At 33.4% G+C, this 23,648-nt stretch overlaps 1 protein-coding gene across 2 annotated transcripts in view; it reads left to right on the forward strand.

The window, feature by feature from the left end:
- Positions 1-16,294: 16,294 nt before the first annotated feature.
- The window catches only part of LOC129230001 (speckle-type POZ protein-like), a 28,656-nt gene continuing 21,302 nt past the window's right edge, over positions 16,295-23,648 (forward strand). The window contains exon 1 of one of the 2 annotated variants that reach the window (XM_054864387.1): positions 16,295-16,401. Coding sequence is in view for 1 of the 2 variants with exons in the window: in XM_054864386.1 (XP_054720361.1) it covers positions 17,301-17,342 (42 nt within the window). In the remaining variant the exon portion in view is untranslated. Of the gene's footprint in view, positions 16,402-17,254; positions 17,343-23,648 lie in introns of those variants that run through there. The other variant, XM_054864386.1, reaches the window with a different exon arrangement.

Here is a 23,648-nt window from a genome sequence, read left to right on the forward strand (position 1 = left end):
TGGTTTCTGCGAGTTTTAAGTTTTCTTTTTTTTTTAAATAATAGAAATTATTTTTATTTAAAAAGAGGATTTTCGCCCCCCCTTATTCCCCCAAAACCCGACGCGCTAAGTGCTGGGACTTTTTACCCCCTTTTTGCTGGAAGGGTAAGAAGTAATTTGCAACAGGTTTAAACTTTTTTTTTTTTTGGATGTTTGGGTTTGGCCATTTTTTAGCCTAATTTTACTGTACTATATGCATTACACTCCAAATTTTTTAGAAAAATATGTAAAGCATAATGTACTTACTAAAATGATTGTTTAAAAAAAATAGCAATAATTTTATCATGAAAATACTCCAGTTTTTTTTTTTTTTTTTTTTTTACATAATTACGTGAAAATTTCTACTTAATAAATTATTTTACATTTATTTTAAAAATAAAATGAAAAAATAGTCAATCGATTTATCTTTTATAATATAAATATTTTGATTTCACTCGAAATTCTTTATAGCAAGAAAAATGATACCCGATTATGCCGTCATTCCAATTTTCCGGTAGTACGACATTACAATATTTGTGATTATGATTCTTTCGAGCTGATGGAAAATTTCGACAAGAAAGCAAAATATCTTGAGAAAATTTCTTGATTTCTTCGCGTTTCTCTCAAAAGCGAGGGTTGTCGCACAATATATTGCATAAAAAAAAACACTCCATTATTTTGTAGCAATTCACAAAGTAATTGAAATTATTTCAGAGCGATAAACACGTGGTCAACATAAAATAACTTAGCACGGTTATAGTCGACTCCAACGTGAAATACCTAATACACAGTAAACAATTATGTGCGCATGCGTACTAATATAACTGAACTCCAATAGCAAAATGTAGTGAATGAATCTATTTTCAGTTGTATGAATTTCAAATTATACATTGGAGGATCGGCAAAACGTACCACGCAATTTGTAGGACAATGTGGGTGTTAAATCACATAAATATTAACTAACTGATAAAATAAAATTTAGCTGGTTAGTAATTATATTTCATGTCTTCGTAAATAGTACATGTTGCAAAAGTGGGACATCTTTGATCAAATCGTGCATTTTGTAGGACAATTTTTTTCCGGCTAATTTAGATAATTAATATGAGAATTATAAAAAATAACACAGTTAGTTATAAATATTTGATAACCGCCAAATGAACAAACAATGTCCTTAATACCCCTGTTAGCTACCACTTACAAAATTTTTGTACTGGCTAATGTTGGGCGTCTCGACAAAATGAAGCTACAAACGGAAAATTAGCTTGTTAGTAACGAATAACGAAAAAGGGCGCGGGATCCCGGTCTATTCCCGCGAGGTCCGTTTAAAATGTTTTTAAAGATCTCTTAGAGCCAATTAAACTATTTTTAAGTACATAAAATTACGTACTAACTCATTTCGGATGTAGTGATAAAATATTTTTAAAAACAATTTAAGCTGATTAACTATTAACTGACATAAAATGCTCAGTAATACATAGAATCATTGTCATAATAATTAAAAAAGAGGTTATATATATAAAAAAGAATTATCTTTTTTTAAATTTAAGAATTAATGAAGAATTAATAAACAAATCGTGAAATTTTCTACCCTTGACTTCGAAATTCGTAAGTCTTGTGTATTCTTTTAGATTCACTGCCGACTGCAATATTACTCTCATAGCAAACCAACGTAATTTTATTGAAATTTGTTTCTTGCGTAGGTGTAGGTGTGTGTATTTTAAAAGAAATAATTTAAAATTGTGAGTAATGTTATGAAGAAATCTTTTTATATTTAAAAAAAAAGTAAGGTCAAAGAAAATTTTGAAAGGAAGTCTGTGGCGGGACAGCGTCAAGGAGACCCTATAGCACCTACACACCTACAGCCTTGAAATTTTGTACGAAATTACTTTTAGTCCCGCTCCGGTGGTTTGCTCCTACGGTTTTGTTTTTTAAAATTCTAATTAGTTTTTCTGTAATTAAATTTTTTAGCTCAAATTTTGCGTAAATCGCCTATTATTGCCTATTAAAAGGGTGAAAAAATTACTTGTATATGTAAATATTATATATCGTTGGAAAGGGTAGAATTTTTCGCGTGCTACGCAATTTGTTTCAATGCTCTAACGTAATTACGGCGCTAGTTATTGTTTTTAGCTCGAATTTGTTTAGGCTAAGCTAAAATTTAGGCACTACTTTCTTCATTAAATTTATCAGTAAAAAGTGAAGGAATTGTCGCACAGTTTTTTTTTTGGACACCATTGGAATTAGTGGCCTTTTTTTTACTCCAGATGTAACTCGACCTATGGTCGAAAAACTTAGCTTCTAGCTCCAAAGAAGAAAAAGTTACAAGCAGTTTTTATCAAGTTCGAAAAATCTCATTTCCATTAAAATTATTGATGCTTTATTTGGCGTTGCCATAGTTGCGTCTTTTCGATTCGTTTGTTTCTTCTTTCTTAATCCCAAATTTTAAGGTTGTGATTTTAACGGAAAATCTTAGGCTCAACTCAATTCAAGCCCCAAGCTAAGGAGCAAAATATATTACTAGAGATCATGATTATTAACGCGAATTTTCAAACGTATACAACTGCAATTTTGCAATGCGCAGGAGCCTCGTAACAAGTGAAGTGCCGGATCGTCAAAAAAGTAGATCCACGGATCCGGATCATTAGTGTCAAGATCCACGGATACGGATCTCAATTTGTTTTACCCAATTAAACTATCCAAGTGTTTAATTTGTTTACGGAAGGTATTCCCGTCAGAATAATACCACTGCTTCTTCAAAAAATGTCATCTACGGCGAAAATATAATCAAGACTATGATTTACTCTTTAAAGAAATCTCCATTAAAAGTGAGGGAGAGTTGGAAGGAACGGGTCAACGCTGCATTAATACCTAAATAGAATGTGAAGAATTATTTCTAGCTTCCTTGGTAAATGTAGGATACAGGAGCAAGAGTGTAAAGCTGCTACTGGGCAGGCTAGAAATAATTTTTTCGCATTTTATTTCAGCATAAATGCAGCACTGACCTATTCCACCCAACTTACTCCGACCGGACAGATTAACAGAGCCGAGAAAACCTTTACAAACAGTTAATAGAGAATTTAGTTTCACTTTTTTTTGAAGAATGCCGAGAAAAACCAAAATGAAGAACAACAGAAACCCCAAATCAATAACAGAAACTAATGTTAAATTAAAAAAAAAAAAAACATGTCCTAGAGGGCTGACCCGATATTGAGATGCATTTTGCGGCTCAAAACACGCATTGTTAACAAATATGAACTGACAGCGGATAGAAATTTTAAATCATTGAACTTTTTCTCCTTACCGACTATGAAATAACTACCTATCACGCGTATAAAGGCTTTGAAATGCATTTAAAATTTTCCTTGACAAGATTATAGCTTTTACTGCATATAACTTGAAAGTTCCAAACAAATATCAAATGAAGAAAAACTTAGTTCTTTCAATTTGAGGCCAATATTTTTAACGTATGGGTAAGTTTTTATTAATATAATTCTGAAAAACGTGAAGTCGGTTTTTATTAATATCTCCGGTTTTGCAACGGGTGGTACAAATTTGCTTCTGAAATGATACCTTATAATTTAAAAAGGGAATAAAACCTAATTTAAACGGAAAGTTTTTTATTCAAATATTTAGGAATTTTTAGAATAGAAAAGTTCCGTTTAAGATCCGTCAAAAAGTAGCGGATACGGATCTTTACTTTCCCTTGGATATCCGCGGATAACGGATATCCGGAACATCACTACTCCTAATCTTTATCGCTCTGCAAATTAATACAAATTATTTTGAAACCCGGGGAAGGGATGCTTTTTGTTCCAAAGAGAGCATTTTTAACCTGTTTCTTTATAATTGACGTTTTAAATCGTTGAGAATCAAATAAGATTGCTAAGCAACTTTCGGGGCTTGGTCAGCGTTAGCGAGCGGGGGGCAGAGCTCCCTAGTATATTGAAAAATAGTTAATGGTATTGTTAAATTATTCCCGGGAGGGGGAGGAACCCTGTGCCCCACCCTAAAGCTCCTAAATGTTATAAAGTTAAAGTTTTGTCAAAAACATATCATGACTAATAAGCCATTTTAAAATTTTTAAATAATGCAGGTTTTCGAGCATTCTGTGATTTAGTTTATAAGCACTTTTGCAAGCTTTTTTCTTTTTCACTATTATTTGAAATTCGAACATAAAAACTTTTAGAGCAGATAATGGTACACAATCCTCTCTTTAAGCGAAATTTTTTTATTCAAACAAAAATAGGTTAGGTAGCAAGTAAATATGTTTTAAATTTCAAACAGTTTCGTCTTAAATAGGTTAGACTGAATGAATCATACGTCCGTCATTTTGAAATCGTAGAAACTGGACACACGTGCTTTTTTTTTTCTCTTTTCTTTTCACACACCCCTGCTTAAGAGTGGGCAACTCTTTAAGACGCCAAGAATTCGCCAACTTCATTTTCAATAGTAGAAACTTTTAAAAGAGTGAAGACTTAATGGGAAAAGAACAGGAAAAACAGCTTGGTATTTTCAAACTCCTTTCGCCCCTCAAACTCAACAGGAGGTATGACTGGAGCTCTTCTGCTGCGATAAGCGCTATTGTTTGCTCCCCCTAGTCCCTCGGGTCTACCGGAAATGTGGAAGAAATTGGAGTACACCCAGGGATGCCCTCCCCCCCGTGAGCGATAGCGCTCCCCCCCCCCCCCTCCCAATGCCATGAGGACCTCTCCTCCAAGAACGGGAGCCCCCTGCCTGAAAATTTCAATGCCACAGTCTTCACCCCCGGGAACTGGAACGCCGCGTAGTTCACTGATGAAAATTTCCTCGAATTTTCCCAACCATTCAGCGACGTAGCGTAGGTTTCTGCCGCCCGGGGCAGGCCCCAATTTTTCCGCCCCTCTTACTGTGTCCTGTAATTGCCCCCCCCCCCCCCCGCAAAAAAAACCTACATGCTTAATATTTTACAGGAAAAAAAAAATTTTTATTATCTGAAACAAATTTTACATTTTAATATAATTTTACTTCAACAGGAAATACTGTTAATAGAAAAATTTCAGTAAATATTTATCAAAAATTATTGCATTATGAGAGATAATATTTTCTCTGGATAAAAACATTTAAAACATGATCTAGAACTGTGATCGATACATTTTTTTTTATACTTAAAAAGAATTTTTTGTCTTAAGCTAAAATTTTAATTTTCTACTTTTCATCAACGGAAATTCTTTAACAACACTATCAATATCGTTTGTATCAGTCGTTTCTGTAAAATGTTGTATAAAATGTCGTTTTTTTAAAATGACCCCCTGAATCCAAATATGCAGACCCCGCAGTGCGGGGAGGGGGGGGCTACGGCACGGCCTTAAGGGGCCCGACGGTCCAAGAAACAGGAAAAAAATGAAAACAACTAGCACTAAGACTTATTAACAATGCAAATATACACTGCTAGCCTCTGGGGAGGGGCTTAGTTGCAGGGGTTCCTAAATTTATAGATCCGGACCTGCAAATAAGACCAATGTTTCCCCCTATTACCCACCCCGTTTTGGAGATCAACCCCCCCCCCCCTCCCAATTTTTTCTAAGCCAATAATTTTTGTTTGAAGTGGGAGAAAGCATTATATATTAATCGTTAACATTCTTCTAGGGGACTAGAATAAAGAAAAGTTTAAAAAGATGAGCATTTGTAGCAAGGAAGGACCTTTCAGAGTGTTATTCCTTCCCCCTAAAATATTTAAAAAAACATCAAAACGAACTGTTTTTTCTTTTTTTTTCCACAGTTTGTTTTCCATTGTACTTTTTGATGTAGAATAATTTACTTTTTGGTGTAAAATTCAAGTATCGTCTTCACTTCTATAAGCCTCATGTACAAAAAAAAGTTCAGGTTGAAAAAAAAAAAAAAAAAAAAAAATATTCGAAATTTACGTTTTGCATATAAAAATGGATCTTTCTATCAAAGCCGGACTAGTAGGTCCCCTAAAAGGGGGCCAATCTTGACTCTCAAAGGGAGGAAAGAAAAAAAAAAAAAAAAAACAGTGGCGCACAAGTTCAAAGGACCAAATAAAAATATAAAAAAGTCGCACAGGTTTGAGGAAGCAAAAAGAAATATGCGCACAGGTTCTAGGGGAGGCACAAAGAAAAGAAAACGAAAACGCACACTTTCGAAGGCACAAATGAAATAAAATTTAGAAAAAAAAAAGGTTCCAGGGCGCAGAAAAAAAAAGGACGCAAAGGTTTGAGAACGCAAAAAAAAAAAAAATAAATACATAAATAAATAAATAAATAAATAAAATAAAAATTAAAGAGACGAAGGCGCACATAAAATAAAATTGAAAAAAAAAGTTCGAGGGCGGGGGAGAAAAAAAAAACGAGGGCGTGTAAGATTTTTTAGTCCCGTCAAGGGAAACACGTGGAGGCGCGATCACGTTAGTTAAGGTAGTGATTGTTTGCAGGGGCGGACTTACCTGCTGGCCGATGCGCCCTCGAACGTCCTTTATGTGCCTTCGTGTTGGTTTTTTTTTTTTTTTTTTTTTTTTTGCTCCCTCTAACCTGTGCGACTTTGTATACTTCATTTATTCATTGGTGGCACCCTTGAACTTGTGCGCCGTCGCTTTTTCACGCCTCAAACCGGTGCGCTTTTATTTATTTTTGCACCTTTAAAACCTTTGTGCCCTTGAACCTCAGTTCTCACGTGCCCTTTGATAATTAAGGTTGACGCCCTCTTGGGGGGCCCAGTCCGCCCCTACCTGCCTGTCGATCTTTGTGATTTATAATCCTCTCCCATGAGATTGTCTTCTCGTCTTTTCTCGTCTTTCTATGTCAGCGTTAGTGATAATGGTCCGCATGCCTGTCAGTATCCAGTATTTTGTGTTCGTGCGTCAACAAAAAAAATTTCCTGAGACAAGATAGAACTGAAGAGTAAAAAAAAAAACATTTTGATGTTGATTTAGTGATACATCCAAAGCGCAGTTTTAATAAACAAAAAAGCCTTTTCGATGTTAATGTAGTAGTGTTACAGAATTTGCCGCCCCTAGCAAAGTGCCATCCGGGGCGAGTGCCCCCTTTGCTCCCCCCCCCCCTACGCTACGCCATTGCAACCATTCGGTAACTCAACTCTGCAAAAAGACCATAGAATCGTTGTTCTGTCTGTTTTCCTTAGCCGAAATCTTGATCGAATTTGCGCATGCGTCAGTTCTGCTTTGATTTCATCAAAATAGGAGTGGAAACCCGGAAGTAAGAGGATGCAAATGTGAAATAACGTAATCTGCAGTTCTTCCGAAGTAACGTCGAAAAAGAGATCTAGTAAAGTGTGAGACGAAAGTGCCCATCTTCAACCTATCGTCCCTTAATGGAATCTGTCCCCAGTAGGCCAGTTGCCAATACCTTTGAAAATGGTAAAAAGTTTTTAAAAAAAGTTAGAGTAGGATGAAACCCATCGAAAAAGTAAGAAAATATAATAAAATTTAATAGGGAAAATAATTCACGGGCGAGCTGAGTTCGGGAAGGGGGGGAGTAGGGGGTTTTAAGGGGGGGGGGGAACGGTTTATCACGATTTCCGGCAAAACTACGAGTCCTGTTGAAAAACAGTAAATAACAAAGTTGTTAGTAATAAAAAGATCTACAACTTTTGTATTTTTTTTTTTTACATAATCTCAAAATCAATGTGAAAAATTCAAAAAATCGACTTTTTGGTTTTTTATTTTTATTTCCAACGAAAAAACGATGGTTTTTTTTTTCACGAAACTTGGTGAAAAGTTACCTTTTTATGTCTCAAATACACTGCTTTTTTTTAAACTTAAAATATTTATTTTTCCTTCTTTTTTTATTTAATAATAAAAAAGCATCATAATTTTAAATCAAAAAATCTCACGTCAAAATATCCGATTTTTTAAAAAAATCGATGCGTATGATTTTCGTTGTAATCTACTTTCTGATGTTATAAAGAAATATATACAGTAGTAAGGGAAAATTCCGCAGAAAATAAAAATAAAAAACGAAAAAGTTCGAATTTGAAAAATACAAAAATCATCATTACTTAAACCTTTAAGCTATTTATTAAAATTTACACTTTAGTTACTCAAAAAATGTAGGTTTCCATGTTAAATCTTAAATTTAAAAAAATGAAAAATCATGGAACATAGGGATTGCAAAAAACACGCGAAAATAGTTATAAAATGTCGACATACAAGCAGTATGATAATGCGCTTTTAGTGCAACTAAATTAGGCTTAGGCATATCTCAAACCAGCTATTACGTTTTTATCGAAATCATTCTGTGTTCTGTGTGCTTTGTTTTTGAATATATTATAATATATTATCTCTCCTATGGTTATTTTTAACCGATCGCATTTTTTCTTTTGAAATATCCGTCCCAAGAGGGGAGCGAGCGGGGCAATCGTCTCGGGCGCCACGAAATGAGAGGGCGCCGCAAGGTGCCCCTCGTTTCAACGGAACACGACGACATTCACATGAAATGAGGGACGCAGCAAGAGCAAGGCGCCCCTCATCGTATAAAATACCCCGATTGCATAAAATTATTGGCGCCTTGCGGCGCCCCCTCATTTTATGTATTATAGATACACAGTCAGAAACACAAAATACAGAGTCATTGCAATGATTCTCTATTTGTTTTCTTAGGGCTTAAAAATATTCCTCTCTCTGTCTCCAAACCATTAGTTTCCTTTGATCATTGAAGCAGATACAATTTCTGAGAATATAACTGTTTAGAATCAAACAAAAGGAACTTCTCCTTTGTCTAGTTCTCACCAAATTTGCTTGAATTCTGCCCCTGCGTGCAGTGACGTAACCAGAAAAAGTTTTAAGGGGGCACATTAAAAAAACAAAAAACAGATTTTTTTTTTTTTTTTTTTTTTTTTGATCTGGTAGGAAAAAAGGTCAAAAGGTGTCCAGTCAAAAGCTTGAAACTTCTAGTTTTTAAAACGCAATTTTAGCCTTAAAAACAAGACTATAGGCCATGTTTATTGACGTTAGGGAAGGAGCTCAGAAACAGTTTCCGATCGATTATTTTTTTAAATAGATTGAAATCAATTCCTTCTCTCCCTGCAAGTTTTCGAAATTAAAGTTTCAAAAAACGCAACTTTAGACGAACTTTGAAGATTTTATGGACGGGAGAATCTGACGAGCTTTGAAGATTTTATGAACGGGAGAATCTGGAGTATTTCCCAAGAAAATTGTTTAAAATTATGGTTCAAAAACTTTAAGTCATGTTTTACATTCAGGGGCAATTCCACTTAAATTTTTGTAAGTGTTGTTTAAAAAACCCATTTTTTGTGATATTAAGGAAAGGCGGCACGAATATTTTCTTAAACTTAAGTCTTAAAACGCAATTTGTAAGGCCATATTTTGTAATATTATGCCAGTGATTTTTTGAAATTAGAGCTCCAAATCGCAATTCTGAGCGATTTTCGATGTTATTGAGTATTTGTGGGCTTCTCCCTAAAACTTACAAATATTTGATGCAAAAGAATAACATCCTTGTTTATAACACATATGAAAGTTGGTATTAAGTTGGTACAAGTAAAACCACAAAAAACTCTTGAAAAGAATTATTGGATGAGTCCAGATTGAAATCTAATTTTGATGTAATTTACTTCGATAGATACATTTTCTATTTATAATCAGTAACTTATTTATTTGTGTTCTTAGTTAGATCAATATGAATAACCAATTCAGTTTTAATTGTTAGTTTTTATCTCAAGTGCGACAACATTTTACTAGATAAGTATTTGCACTGTAAAAAAAAACTGTAAATTTTGAAGAAGTTATCCGTATTTTTTACAGAAAAAAACTGTTCGTAATAAAATAGAGGATTTCTCTGTTTTTTTGAATCTGTAACCGGTTATACTTTGTTTTTCTTCGAATCTTCGAAATTTCGAGCGCGTGTTTGGATTTTGGTTCTCGTGCTCGAGTTTTTGATCTTATATTTATTTAAAGCGAGTAAGTCTTAAATCGTTTGCAACTTCCATTTCATTGCATCCTAATCAATATTTCATTATTATGTTTTTTTGTCATCTGTTACATAGGCATATTCGGAAATGTACCTTTGTATACATGTATTTCGTAGTAGTATAGTAAATATTGAAATGGATTTATGAAAGTATAGTATCATTTTTTAATCTTTATAAAATAATAAATCAGCTTGAATAAATAATAAAAATACAGAAGATTTCTGTAAAATAAACGGAAGAAAACTGGCGTCCTGGCTGACAGTTTTTTTCTGTAAATTTTACGGATTCTTTTTACAGTGTGGATTTTTAACATTTCCATTTTTCGAAAAGTTTTTGGGGCATTTATGTTTCACAAATATTAGAAACATGTTCATTACTTGTCTTTTACTTTGTGTTATGCATAGCCGTCTTTTAATGACAGCTAATGTTTAGCATAAAGTGTATTAATATTTCTAGGGATGTACCGCCTCCATTGTTTATCACTTCTTGATCTAGTAAAACTACTAGCTGATTGCCCGGCGTCGCATGATCTACTTCGAAAATAAAAGTGAAAAAAATCAATTTAAGAAATATCTAACGCCTATACGTGGGAAAGTTACCTCCTACCAAACTTATTTATCATACAAAATTTCAGCTAAATCAAATAATATCTTTAGCTGCTCAAATGACTTTCAACTTTAAGTATTTAGCCTGATTTTTCAGAAAACAGGCGAAAACGGAATGATAAAATGTAATATCTTCATTTGAAACTACGAATAGTTGAAATTAAGCTCTAGCGAAATAAATACCAAGTATATAGTTAGTTGTATGACCTATGCAATTTTCGAGCAATCTGCTGACTCTGACCAGTCTTTTCTCTGCATTCACTGATACCAGATGCGTTCTTTCTTCTAGTAGGTAGTCGTAGTTACTCGTATTAAGCTCAAGTGTCAGATATAATTACTCTTATAGTTAGTTCTGAAAAGTCAAAATAATAAAATCATTATTATAATTTTAATGGTAATGGATGATTTCTATACCTCAGTGCCAGACTAATGGAAGTAAAGAAATAGTGAGTTTCAGGTTATTACTGCATTGTATGTAGAATAGGGTGGATCGAAAACACTCGAAAAGTTAAAGCTTTCCGATTATCTATAGCTTTCTTTGTTTTTATTCCTTAATCTGAATCAAAGTATTGTTTCTTCGACCGTCAAAGTACAGCATATTCTGACAAAGAGTTATTCCTTATTTTTCCTCCTAAGTCACAAACTGCTAATAAATACGGAATTGCTTAAAGTATATATGCGGAATGGCTAAATTAAAACAACTCTTTAGAATATGAAAAGCATCGCAAAAATCTAGGTATGGTAAAATAAATCATCTTGAGACACTTTTAGATTTAATAGTGATTAGAGTCCAGCATTGTCGAACAACGCTGAACTGCTGCCTTTTCGCAAAATATTTTATGCTCCTTCATTTTAATTTCAAGCCACGTTTAGTTTGTCCAACGTAAAAAACACAAAAATTCTATGTACTTTTATAACTTCCGCAGTAATTAAGAGCATAAACAGATTTTTTAAGACTTGAAAAAAAAAAAAGTTTTTGTATTGAAGGACCGTTTGGAAATTGGTAACGTTTGAGAATTTAAAAACCTGCTTATCGATGGGAAAAACGCTGAACCAACGAAATTCTATGTCGTGTTCTTGTCAAGAATATTATTTTGAGAAACTTTTTAGAGATGGGATAGATTAAAGTGCACAGACAGATTCGTATCAAAACTTTTTTCTTAGATAAGTTTAGCATTAAGAAGTTCCGGCGAAAACATATATTAATAACACGATGAACGGAAGTCTTGAAAATAGAATATTTTTGAGATTACCGCAAGTGGAACTCCAAAACCTACGAGAAGAAAAAGAAACAGAAAAAAATATGCGATAAACTTTAAAAGACCAAAAGAGGTTCGCAGCCCGACGCTGCCAATTATTTACCGAGTCTACGCCGAATACATGCTCTTAGAAGAGGGTTAACCAAACTTTAAAGCCGGACTCCTTTCGTTGACTAATATTTAGCGCGGAGCCCTTAAAAAAAAGTTCTTGGAGGCTGTCCATATGATGTCACACTTTTTTTTCAACATGCTTGACCCCCTCCCTCAATAGAGAAGTTGCAACCTATTAAATGTTCATATTTTGGCTATTGGGTATTGTTAATTGACTCTCAAAACTAAAAAATTCACCATCGCCGAATTTTCAAACACCGTGATTGATTTTTAATGAATTTTTAAAAATCCACGCGCAAAAGTGCGCTCTTCTGAAACGTCACGAGCTTACGTCACAGGGCACTAATGGGCAGCCTTCCGCCGAAGATCCCTTGTTTTCACTACGGACATTTTGAGCGTGCTGATATTTTTATTTTTTAGAAATTCAATAATTCTTTCGAACACACTATGGAGGCCGGATTCGTTAAAGCACAATCTAATAATCTTCCTCAAGTAACATCAATGATGGTATTCGAATATTTCCGAGAGGATGAGAGGTTTAATGTTCCAGAAACGCGAGGAGTTAAATGCGAGGAGGTAAGCCTTACGTTTCGTCTTCGAAGCCAACTGCACGTCCTTCGGCTTCTCCCGCGGCGGAAGAGCGCATGACGTCACTTCCTGTGCCATTTGACGTCACAATCGCTTGAACTTTAAAAATTAATTAAAAAAAAACTACTCATTGTATCGCAAAATTTTTTTCACCTATGATGATCATACATGTTACTCTATCATGTAAAAATAAAATTGAAAAATCGAAAACTTCCTCATTATCACAAAGTGCCATGCATCACTTTACCCCTGATCTTCCCCTTGTCACATGCCACGCTATTTTTCATAAGCACATATTTATAAAAATATATGACCATGGGCGTCTATATACGGGGGCAAATGGGGGCTCAAGCCCCCCTCACCCTTAGAAATAAGAACTTCCTTGCTTTTAGTAGTTTTTTGGTTTTTTTTTCTTTTCAAAAATGTAAGAACATTTCTTCTCCGGCAATTAATGAATAAGTCATTGAAAATGTCAAATTTTAATAACTCTAATCTGTACTCCCTGAAAATATCCTTCTAAACCGTGGGAAAAATATCTGAGCCCTCCCCCTTAAAATTTTGCATATATGGGCGCCCTTATGACGTCCCTCTTATTTTGTTACCCTCTCCCTTTCCTTTTCGCAAACTGAAACAATTTCCCTAGTGCCCCCCTTCCCCCCCCCCTTCAAAGCATGACATCATTTGTGGATGGACCTTTGGTTGGTAGTTTGCAATACATAACTTTATTTACAAACTCTGAAGTACAAAAGTCAAATGCAGTGGTTGGAAGTAGCGCGCTACAAGTAGCGACGCTACTGTAGTAGCTATATTTTTTAATAGTTTGTAGTGTAGCGCACTACATTTTTAAAAACGTAGTGTAGTGAATAGTTCGATACAAAAAAATAGTAGTTTGTAGCGATTTCTGGAAACTACTTTTAATTAAACTTTAAAAAAAATAATCAAAGTTCAAACGAATTTGACTGGCGCAAATTTTACACAAGTTCATCAGCGGATGCAATGATAAATAAGACTCATAAAAATATGAGCTGACCTCATGCATATCATTTTGGCGCCATTCGTTCTATTTGTTTGCCGCCATTTGTTTGTTTGCAATCGTAGTTTTCATATTTCGCCAATATTCGTGTTAGATGGAGCTTAGCTTAGAAAGAAATTAAAAAAAAATAAGAGATAACCGCAAATTTAGTAATTTTTTTGTGTTTTCTGGCTGCCGAGAATGTCCCGTGGATGAACGTTTTAGATTGCAATGAGATTATGGTTTCAACAGTAAAAGCACTTTTTTTGGCGAAAATGGAGATCGGTGATTTCACGAGTTGAAAATTTCGTGAATATTATATAAACAGACCGAAAGTTGAAAACAAGAAATATTTCGCAAGGCTTAAATTTTCGTGATTACGATGGGCATGCGAAAATCGCAAAAATTAAAAGTCCCGCGAAAGTAAATGCTTTTACAGTATTCACTAAATAAAGAAGCTACTGTAAATGTTATAGAAGAGGATGATATTGAAGTGCCCTGGCCGGCTTACAATACATAAATAAATAAATAAATAAATAAATACGAGCATTACATTGTTATATAAGAGTATGATAACGAACATTTGTGGGAAAAAAAGGAAAAAATAAATAATAGATAATTCTTCGTAACATTCCATGTTCAGATGAGATAAATTATCAATCTAAACCTTTTTTCGTTCAATTCTCTTACGATGTGAGTTCGTGAGTATTAGGGTGTCCCAAAAAGTAAAAAAGTTGGAAGTTGATTTTTCAAACTTTTTTTTAGAAACTCGAAATTTCTGTTGATAAAACGTTGCCCCTATACCCCACATGCAACACAAAACCATTTTTTCAAATTAAAAAAACATTTTGTTATCCCACACTTGGCCTAAAATTTATAATTTTCTTCAAAAAATTGATTTTTTTCGATACATATTTTTAAAAATGTAAGTAAATTTTACGAAGTTATCAAGCTGAAAAATATTAGCAGTAAAGTAAGTATTGGTGTTGTTTCCTTCAACCAAAAATAGTACTTCTAGTCACTGAAATTGATAAAATAAGCAAAAAAATAAATAAATAAAACATGGACCCAGAAAATTCTTTCATTTTCCCAACAGTTAATTTTTAATTAATTTTTCAAAACGTCCGATTTTGCAAACAAGACGTGGTCTTGATGACGTCACAAATGATGCTCTTTGACGCATTTTGTACCGCGTTTCCACGTTATGATAATCAAGAAGCGAATTAAACATCGCAATTTACGCTTGCTATCAACCGTATCGTTGCCAATACACGTGAGTAAAGATGCGAATTAAATATTTTGCTCTGTGAATGGCAACACAGAATGGCATTTCATTATTCGTGATGTCATCGACAAGAAATGCAAACAATGAAAGCGCAACGATTTAAGTATTTTTTTTTTTAAATATTAAACTTGAACACATTATTTAAAAAATGGGTTATATCCTATGCTTTTAAGCATGCTCTTTCAGAAAAAAAAGACTTAAAATTTTGGAAACGACCCCATTAGCGTTAAATATAAATTTTTGCTCTCCTGCAATATTTAAGTCTCCCACATAGTGCTCAAATATATGGATTTTTTTAAGGTGATAAGTTAAGTTTTTCCTTTTAGTTATATTATTATTTTATTATTCATTTGCAAATGTTGATTTGAAAATGTGTTCGCTAATAAGTTTTGAATTTGTTACTTTATTTAAATTTATATGTAATTTTTTAAAAGATAAATAGAAAAAAAAATCATTTTTTTTAATGAAGATAGTTATAAATTCTAGGCCAAGCGTGGATATCTAAATGTTTTTTTTAATTTGAATAAATGTTTTTGTGGTACATGTAGGGTGTGGGGTATAAGCGGAACCATTTAACAACAGAAGTTTCGAGTTTCTAAAAAAGTTTTTTTTTTTTTTTCCATTTGGCCTATGATACAAAGTGCTGGTTTAAACTTTCCGATGCAAGTCGGCACGGGTTGCAGTTGTTCAAATTATATGAAACTGTTTTCACAATTGTTTTGACATAAGAGGAAAAATATAAGAGGTATGCGACTTGACAAATCGACTTTAATTTTTTGTTGGACACCCTAGTTAAGTGTGCATGCTTTTTATTTACTTATTTTTTGAAAATTAGCGAAGTAGCGACTACATTTCAAAAGTAGTTTGTAGTTGCAACATTTAAAAAAAAAATAGTTGTAGTTGTAGTTAACTACATTTGTGACAAAGTAGTTGTAGTTCGCTACAAAAAAAATGTAGTTTCTCCAACCACTGGTCAAATGAATCAAACAGAAATGAATTGATAACAAAACGATGAAAATTCAAAATTGAATATCGAATTAATGGGAAGAGTGAAGTTGGTTTAGTTGACCCAACTTTACTACATACATTGGGTTTCATTTTTTACTGCTGGAGTCAAGTATCAGATTCAGAATCTAGACAGCTTCGATATCTAGTTTTACAGAGTAATCTGATACTTTTTCAGCACTTTTTGAACTCGGACACTTATCCCCTTTTTAGAACACGGCGAAGCGTACATTTTGGAACTGCTTTCAAAACATTTCTGAGAACACTTTTCAAAACTTTTATTAGGCTCAGCCGGACGGCTCAGCACACGATCTTGGGAACGCATTTCAGAACATGTAATTGCTTTTGTTTTTTTTTTAGTTTAACTATTGTAAGATAGATGGCGACACAATAACTTTTTTTGTCACATTGCGCCGCGATTTCTTGAAATAAAACACCAAAACAATAAGTAGGCAAAAGTTCCTGTGATATCAAATTGAATTGTGCTTGAGGAAGTAACGATTTTCTCGTGCGTCCATTTCTTATTCGACTTCATAGTTTATTCATCTTAGTTTTGAAAGAAAAACGCTGCAAGTATACTCACTTTGATCTGTATTTTACTCTGTTTTAATTATGATTTTTTTTTTTTTTTTTGCTATGAATTGAGCAATCTGAAATGCTCTTCCGGTATGCATTGAGCATGTTTTTCTGACTTCATTTTAAGTATACTTCGAAAAACTAATGGTTTTAGATAGGCTTTCCAGACGTCCCGGTTTGACCGGGACAGTCCCGGTTTTCAGAGAAAATCCCGGTGTCCCGGCCGATTTACTTCATGTCCCGGAAAAAGATAAATTTGGTTACAATGACCAAAAAAATGTCTAAAAATAATTAACTGGTAAGGATTATCTTGGGTTATTACTTTATCATTTGCAACATTGACTTGAAAACCTAATATCGCGGAAAATCTTATGAGGATTTTTACAAGATTTTAAAAAAAAAAGACTTTCTAAAAAAAGTCCCTGCCAATGAAAAGTATATGTAAATATTGTTCGATTTTTTATTCCTCATTCAAAATGTTTCTTCTTCCAAAATATCTTATAAGAAAAACATGTAAAACGTAAAAATTTAAAAATTATCTGCTTGTGTCATTTTTTATTACCCTTGTTTTAGGTTCATAATTAGTATCCATTGACTCATAGCATTGAGAATGTACAGTCCTTTAAAGTACTCTAAAATCCAGTCAGGGATGCGTACTCTTTTGAATACTCGCGACGTTAAGGGGGGGGGGGGGGGATTCCGGTGTCCGGGCTGAGCATTTCAGAAATCTAGTAAGCCTAGTTTTAGGAGACGTGGTTTTGGTTGTTTTTCCGTAAAAATTTGCTTTGATCGCTGGGCCCGACAAACTGAAAGTGAGGCCCTACGCTCACACTTGTGGGTCCCCAGAAGACTCGATAGCGGAATGCCAGTGATCGATTTACAGGTTTGGGGCCGTAATGCACTTTAGGAGGCATATAATGTGTCAATCACAGAACTTTGTAAATCGTTTCATATACATTTTTGAGTCTATAGAATGTAATTGTGAATGTGTAATTGTGTTCGTCACTAGCGGAATAAATAAATATCCTCCTTTAAGAATTTTTTTTTGCAATGAACAAGTCATTATTTTTTGAAGATATTCATAAACATACATGTATTTCTCGTGTAGTTGTAATGTTGTGCATAATTCTGTAAGTAGTTTAGGGTAAGACCGTAGCCAGTTGGGGGGAGGGGTTCAGGGGGTCAACCGCCCCCCTCTCCCGAAATTTTCAAAGTTTCACATGCTAGAAAAAAAATCGCCAAAAATTTCGTTTTTTCGGACTTTAACTCTAAAAGATACAAGTTGTCCCCCCCCCCGCCCCCAATATCACCAAAGATCGTCTAAACTTTCGTTTTCAAGGCTTCAATTCCAAAAAAATTTCCGGGGGAGTGCACCCGAAAATTAGCGAAGAGTGTCCCCCAAACCCCTTTTCCCTCTATCATACCGAAGATCTTCTAAAACTTGTGTTTTAAAAGCTAATTTCAAGAATTTTTCAGGGGGTGTCTCCCGTCCCCTTCTTTTTTCCCAACATTATTGAAGATTGTCTTCAATTCAGTTTTCAGGGCTTGATTTTCGAAAAGTTTTCGGTGAGAGCTTGAAAACTCCTATCTCTTACGTCATTGAAAGTCAACCCCTTTACTTATTAGAGCTCGACCGATGGCATTTTTTGGCCGATGGGCCGATGCCGATTGTTTTCCTTCAATGGCCGATGGCCGATGCCGTTGGCCGATGGTTAAAAAAATAATAATAAAATCTAACGGAAATAAATTTATAAGGTTGTCATTCATTTAAAGGATCATTTATTTATTTCACTTTACTTCCTTTCTACGAATAAGGACTTGTAATCAAAAAAAAATCAAATTTCGACCTAATTTCTATTTTAGTATCACTGTTTAATAACCAACTGATTTGCTTTTTTTTTTTTTTGAAATTGAACATATAACTAAGATTTCAGCAATATTGTAATAATGCATGGATTATGTACACTATACAATACATAGTTAAAACACTTTAAATTATTTTGTTTAATCATTCAAAAAAAATTAAGAATAAAAATATGAAACCGTCAACAAATTACGCAATTGAAGTGGAAAGAATGCACGTAGACATTTTTTAGTCATGAAATTAAACAAAAAAGGTAACAGATAAATTACAATATTAAATCATAATAGGAATATTTTTATACTTATTTAAAAATAAATGAATATAAAAATTTGCATTTTTCATAAAAGCTATAACAGTGACATAAATTTTTCTGGAAGAGGAAATAGCCATGAAAAGAGTGAGGTTCTTAAAACGCAGCTACAATAAACAAACTCGATATTTACTGAATACATTTACTACTTGATCTGATGTTTGGACACATAATATTGAACAATTTGATTGTTTAAAATCTTTTATGAAACGCTACAAACAAGTTCAAATTAAATTTTTCAGTTTAACAATAATTTGCTGAAATTTAAAAAATTGCTTAATAGTAATAATTTAAAACTCTTGAAACTTTTCTATAACATATTATTAAAAATATGATGAAAACGAAAATAACTCGTTCATTGATTTTATTAAATACATGAAACATACCATTTCTTACTCTAACGTCAACAAATATGTCCTATAATCGAATTTTAAGGCTTCAATTTCTACAAATTTCTGTGTATAGTCTCCTGTACCGTTCTTTCCCCTAATATCACTAAGACCGTCAAAAATTGCGTTCTTAAAACTACAAGTTTCAAATTTGAGAGATTTGATGAGCAAATCAAATGAATAAAAATTATGAGATTTTTTTTTTCCTATTGTGCCCCCCCCCCCCACCCCTTAAAAATGATTTTCTAGTTGCGTTACTGTTGTGTGTTGTATGTACGTGTGTGCATACAGTAAACTCTCGATTATCCGCCGAATTGGGTGGCATTAGTGCCGCGGATAATAAAAATCGCGGATAAAATGCAAAAAGATTAAAATGAGGGACAAATAAGGTAAATGTTGTCTTTCCTGAAACACTTAGCGGTATTAATGCAAAATACTTTCTACAAGCAATGAAAATATAAACAGTACAGTAAAAATGGTTTGTATTTTTGCACAACAGAGCAAGCATCAATATAGAGCAAGTGTGTAAGAAGAGCAAGAAAGCACAATAAATAAATAAATAAATGAAACAAAAACAACTGAGTTTAAATTTGCAATTTTTCGACAAAAAAACAACCATCGGTACTTGCTTTTTCTGCGAAAATGCATGTTTCTGATTTATGATTGACTCGCGGATTATCCGCTCGCGGATAATCGGGAGTTTACTGTATATTGTTACAAGATTTTTTTTTTAATTCAAAAAATGTCCTCCCATTGTTACAGATATTATTACTTGTTTTGAATTATAGCTCATGTAGTTTTAAAGAAAATGTGATAAGTCATAAACAATTTGATGAAAACAAAAAGAGTTCGATATTTTTTTTCCTTTGTCTGGCATAAAAATTCTGAATCTGGTCCATGGACGGCTGTACATAGGGGTATTTGAGCCAAAGAGCTGGCCAAAAGTCGAAATGTCAACTTTGCTGATCGCTATCGGCCTTAAGTCTCACAACAGGCGGATAAATATACCATTATGTGGAAGTGTTCTTTTTTCATTGAAACTATCCATAAAAATTTGCCAGCAGTCGGAACTTAGCACTTTGATGATTCGGTTGTCTTTGTTTACGACATCCAGTTTTTCAATAAACCTTCGTCTTATTTTTCGCGTTAAAATTATATGAGAAGAAAAATTTATTATGGATGGGCTAAGGGAAGATTCGTGTTCTATTATTTATCGATTTTAACTTTTTAAGACTGTATTTTTTTACATGCAATTCTTGAAGCCTCACAAAAATATTAATTTTTTCGAAATGTTTTATTTAAATGAATGTTTTTAAACACTGTGTACTCATTTGTACTACTTCTAAGTTATACCCTATGTTACTTTAGAATGTTTACTTTGATAATCTGCAGCAAAAGTTTGCCCGAGTTTGTCCGAAAAAATAATAAAGCTATAAATAGAACACATTATTATTTTCATAATTTTGAGCTTTTTCGATTACTTTTATGTTATATGGTTTCAGTCATGAGTACGACTCAAAAGCAACTACATAATATATTAAAAGACAGTACATAAAGGCTATTTGATGAAAAGTTCAAGCAAACAGAAATGGAACTAGCAGAACTTAGGGAATTCTCTTGAAAATATCGAAATTGAAAAATATTGGCCTGTTTCATATCTGGGTCTAACTTTGAAGCCAGTCAGCATCAAATTGTCTTTCTAGTCTAATTTATAATATCCTGTACTTGTTTTCAAGTTATGCACCAGACTGAAACTTGTAAACCCAAAAAAAAAAAAAAAAAAAAAAAAAAAAAAAAAAAAAAAAAAAAACGAAAAAAGAAACAAATTATGAAATTAATAGTCTACTCTATTTATAGCTTTATTATTTTTGTGTGCAAACTTTTGCTGCAGATTGTCAAAATAGACAATATTATAGGAAAATTTGGAAGTACTACAAATGAGAGCAGAATATTTAAAAACATTGTCTTACAAGAAAAGAAAAAGAGGGGGATGTGTTTTTGTGAGGCTTGAAGAAAGGCATTAAAAGAAAAAAGAAAAATATATGCATATAAATTGATGAATAATAGAGTACAAACCTTGCTCGAACCCTTCCACGATAAATGTTTCGTCTAATATCACTTTTAACATGAAAAATAAAACAATGAAGGTTTGTTGAAAAACTTGAATCTCCCGAACAGAGACAACTAGTTCCGACTGCAAGTAAATGTTTATGGTTAGTTTCAATGAAAAAAGAACGCTTTCACATACTGCCATGTTTATTTACCTGTGTGGCATCTTCGCCAAGAACTGTCGCCAACGTGGCGAGGAGAACTTTTCTGAGAAGAGAGATGAGAGAACGGAGTGGAGAGAGAAGGATCGTCATGATTCACGGAGAAGGTCTTGATGAAACTTTATGTTTGGCGATCTAGAAAATGTCCACGGCTCGGCTTTTGTTTCTAAAAGTTTATGTTTGTGTAGTGTGTAGAATGTGTTGTTTAATATTGTGAACCTAATAAAAGTTTTGTAATGAAATGCTCAACATTTTAACCCATTCTTTGCCCCGGCCGATACAGGATCGGCCGCGCAGTTTGTGTTAATACTGCCCCGGCCGATTCAGGCTCGTCGCAAGAAAATGGTTCCTAACTGCCTTCGACGAACCTGTGTCGTCACGGCGTTTCTAGCAGTTTTTGCCTCGGCCGAATATGTGTCGGCGATCCTTCCAGGGGCAGAACCCTGTTATTGCGCTTCTCAGTTGGGTTCTGGTGCTTTTAGGGGAGCGGTAATCAAGCTATTTTCCTTAGACAAAAGGGATGTAACTTACAGTATTTTCCGAAAATTGTTGTAATTTATTTTATTTTACTAAGATATTAACCTTTCAAGTACTTCTGGATGGGACACGTATAATGCTTTAAATAATCAGGCATTATATTTTTATCTTTTCGTGGAAGCTTTGTTTCTTAACATTCTGGCATTTGAACTCCTGATGAACAAGTGTGAAAATATTTCCTTACACATTTAACAATATTTCTATGCCTAAATAAAGCAAATAAATAAATACTTTTTTCTTGTTGTCAAAAATTCACCTTCTTACACAAGCATCCTTTACTAAATTGTTCATAATCCTCAAATTTTATAATTTATTTTACACAATATATATTTTTAATTATCTTACACATCTTAATTTTGTACGAGTATGTTTTTTTTTAATTATAATGTGTTTACTACGCTTTTTATTTATTTGTATACTATTATTATTTTTTATTATTTATTTATTTTTAAATCGTGATACTTTCAAACTTAAATTTTAAATTTTTATGTTCGCGGCATCCTTTAATGGATTTTTAGTCATACAGTTTTGAATATTTTTAATTTCACAAACAAAAATTATGACGACCGCATTGATTATACGTAATAGTTGACCATGCAAAACATAAAATATATACTACAGTACAAATGAAATTATAATATCTTGAGTTCTTTTCGCTTTACTCATACGAAACGAAACATTCCTTTTCTCCCTTTCTTTTTCAGATTTTATTTATTGTTTGAAAATAGCTCCAATGTTTTAATTGCACCTTCTTTTATGAGATTTTAAAAATAGAAATAAAATATTTGGTTTCTTTTCAATAATCAAGTTGCCTTAATTAGTAAATAATCCTATAAAACTAAAATTTATCCTAATATGTTTTAAAATAAGAAAAACAATCCGACTCGATTTCAAGCAAGATTTTCTTTTTTTTTCTTCTGAAGACAAATACAAGCAGTAAAGCTTGCTTTGAAATTCCTTTCTGATTGAAACTGTTTTGTTGTAAGAAAATAATGTGGAAGGGTTGACCGCAAGACACCAAGGGGGACATCTCCTTAGGGAATCCGTCCAGGCAGTCTCTTTTATTCCTCTCTCAGCTGGGGGCTTTTAGTTGCATGCACAAAAGTATCCTTTAGGGAAATAGGGGATTAGCCGCAAGTTTTGATCTTTTGTAATCATTTATCTTTAAAATACTTCCCACGCTTGAGCAACTGATATCTGGACACTCAGAAGGGATTTAAAAGTCATCGCAATTACGATAAAAGAACCGAAAAGTAAAGACATGTCTCTGTGTTTATTGGTCGTTTTGAAGGGTCACAATGTATCAAAAGGCACCGAAGAATACTTGTTATCCGCTTAGAAAATCATTCCCACAGTTAAAGCGTTTTTGTCTATTCAATTTCCTTCCTCACAGGTTGGATCGATCAATCAATTGTTTGAAGAATGTTTTGTTGAGCCCTTTTGAAAGGTAGATCATCTTACATTTAACAGTTTTGATTTCTTAAGTGTATAAAAAGAAAAAAAAAATGATATACTGAGATAAAAGCAAAAAGAAAAATAAATCAATAAAATAATTAGTGTTGTAAAAATAATTGCTTTTCGTCCTATCCTCTATTGTTTATATTTTCCCGTTATGTACTGTGTAAATTTAATGAATATTTCAGCTCATATTAGCAACCTTGTATTTTATTGCACTATTTAATTCAGTGCCAAAAAACTAATAAAGCGAAGCGATTTTTCGAATGCAAGCTGAACAGCAAAAACAACATTAAAATCCCGAGAGCAAAATGGGGAGAAAAGCGCTATTACAACGTAGCAAAAAGCAACTCCGTTCGTTATCTGCGGCATGCGCGTTAAGGGGTTTCGGGCTGATTATGGAATGGGTTAACACCTCA

This window comes from Uloborus diversus, chromosome 9 (genome assembly GCF_026930045.1).
Source record: "Uloborus diversus isolate 005 chromosome 9, Udiv.v.3.1, whole genome shotgun sequence".
Taxonomy (NCBI): domain Eukaryota; kingdom Metazoa; phylum Arthropoda; class Arachnida; order Araneae; family Uloboridae; genus Uloborus; species Uloborus diversus.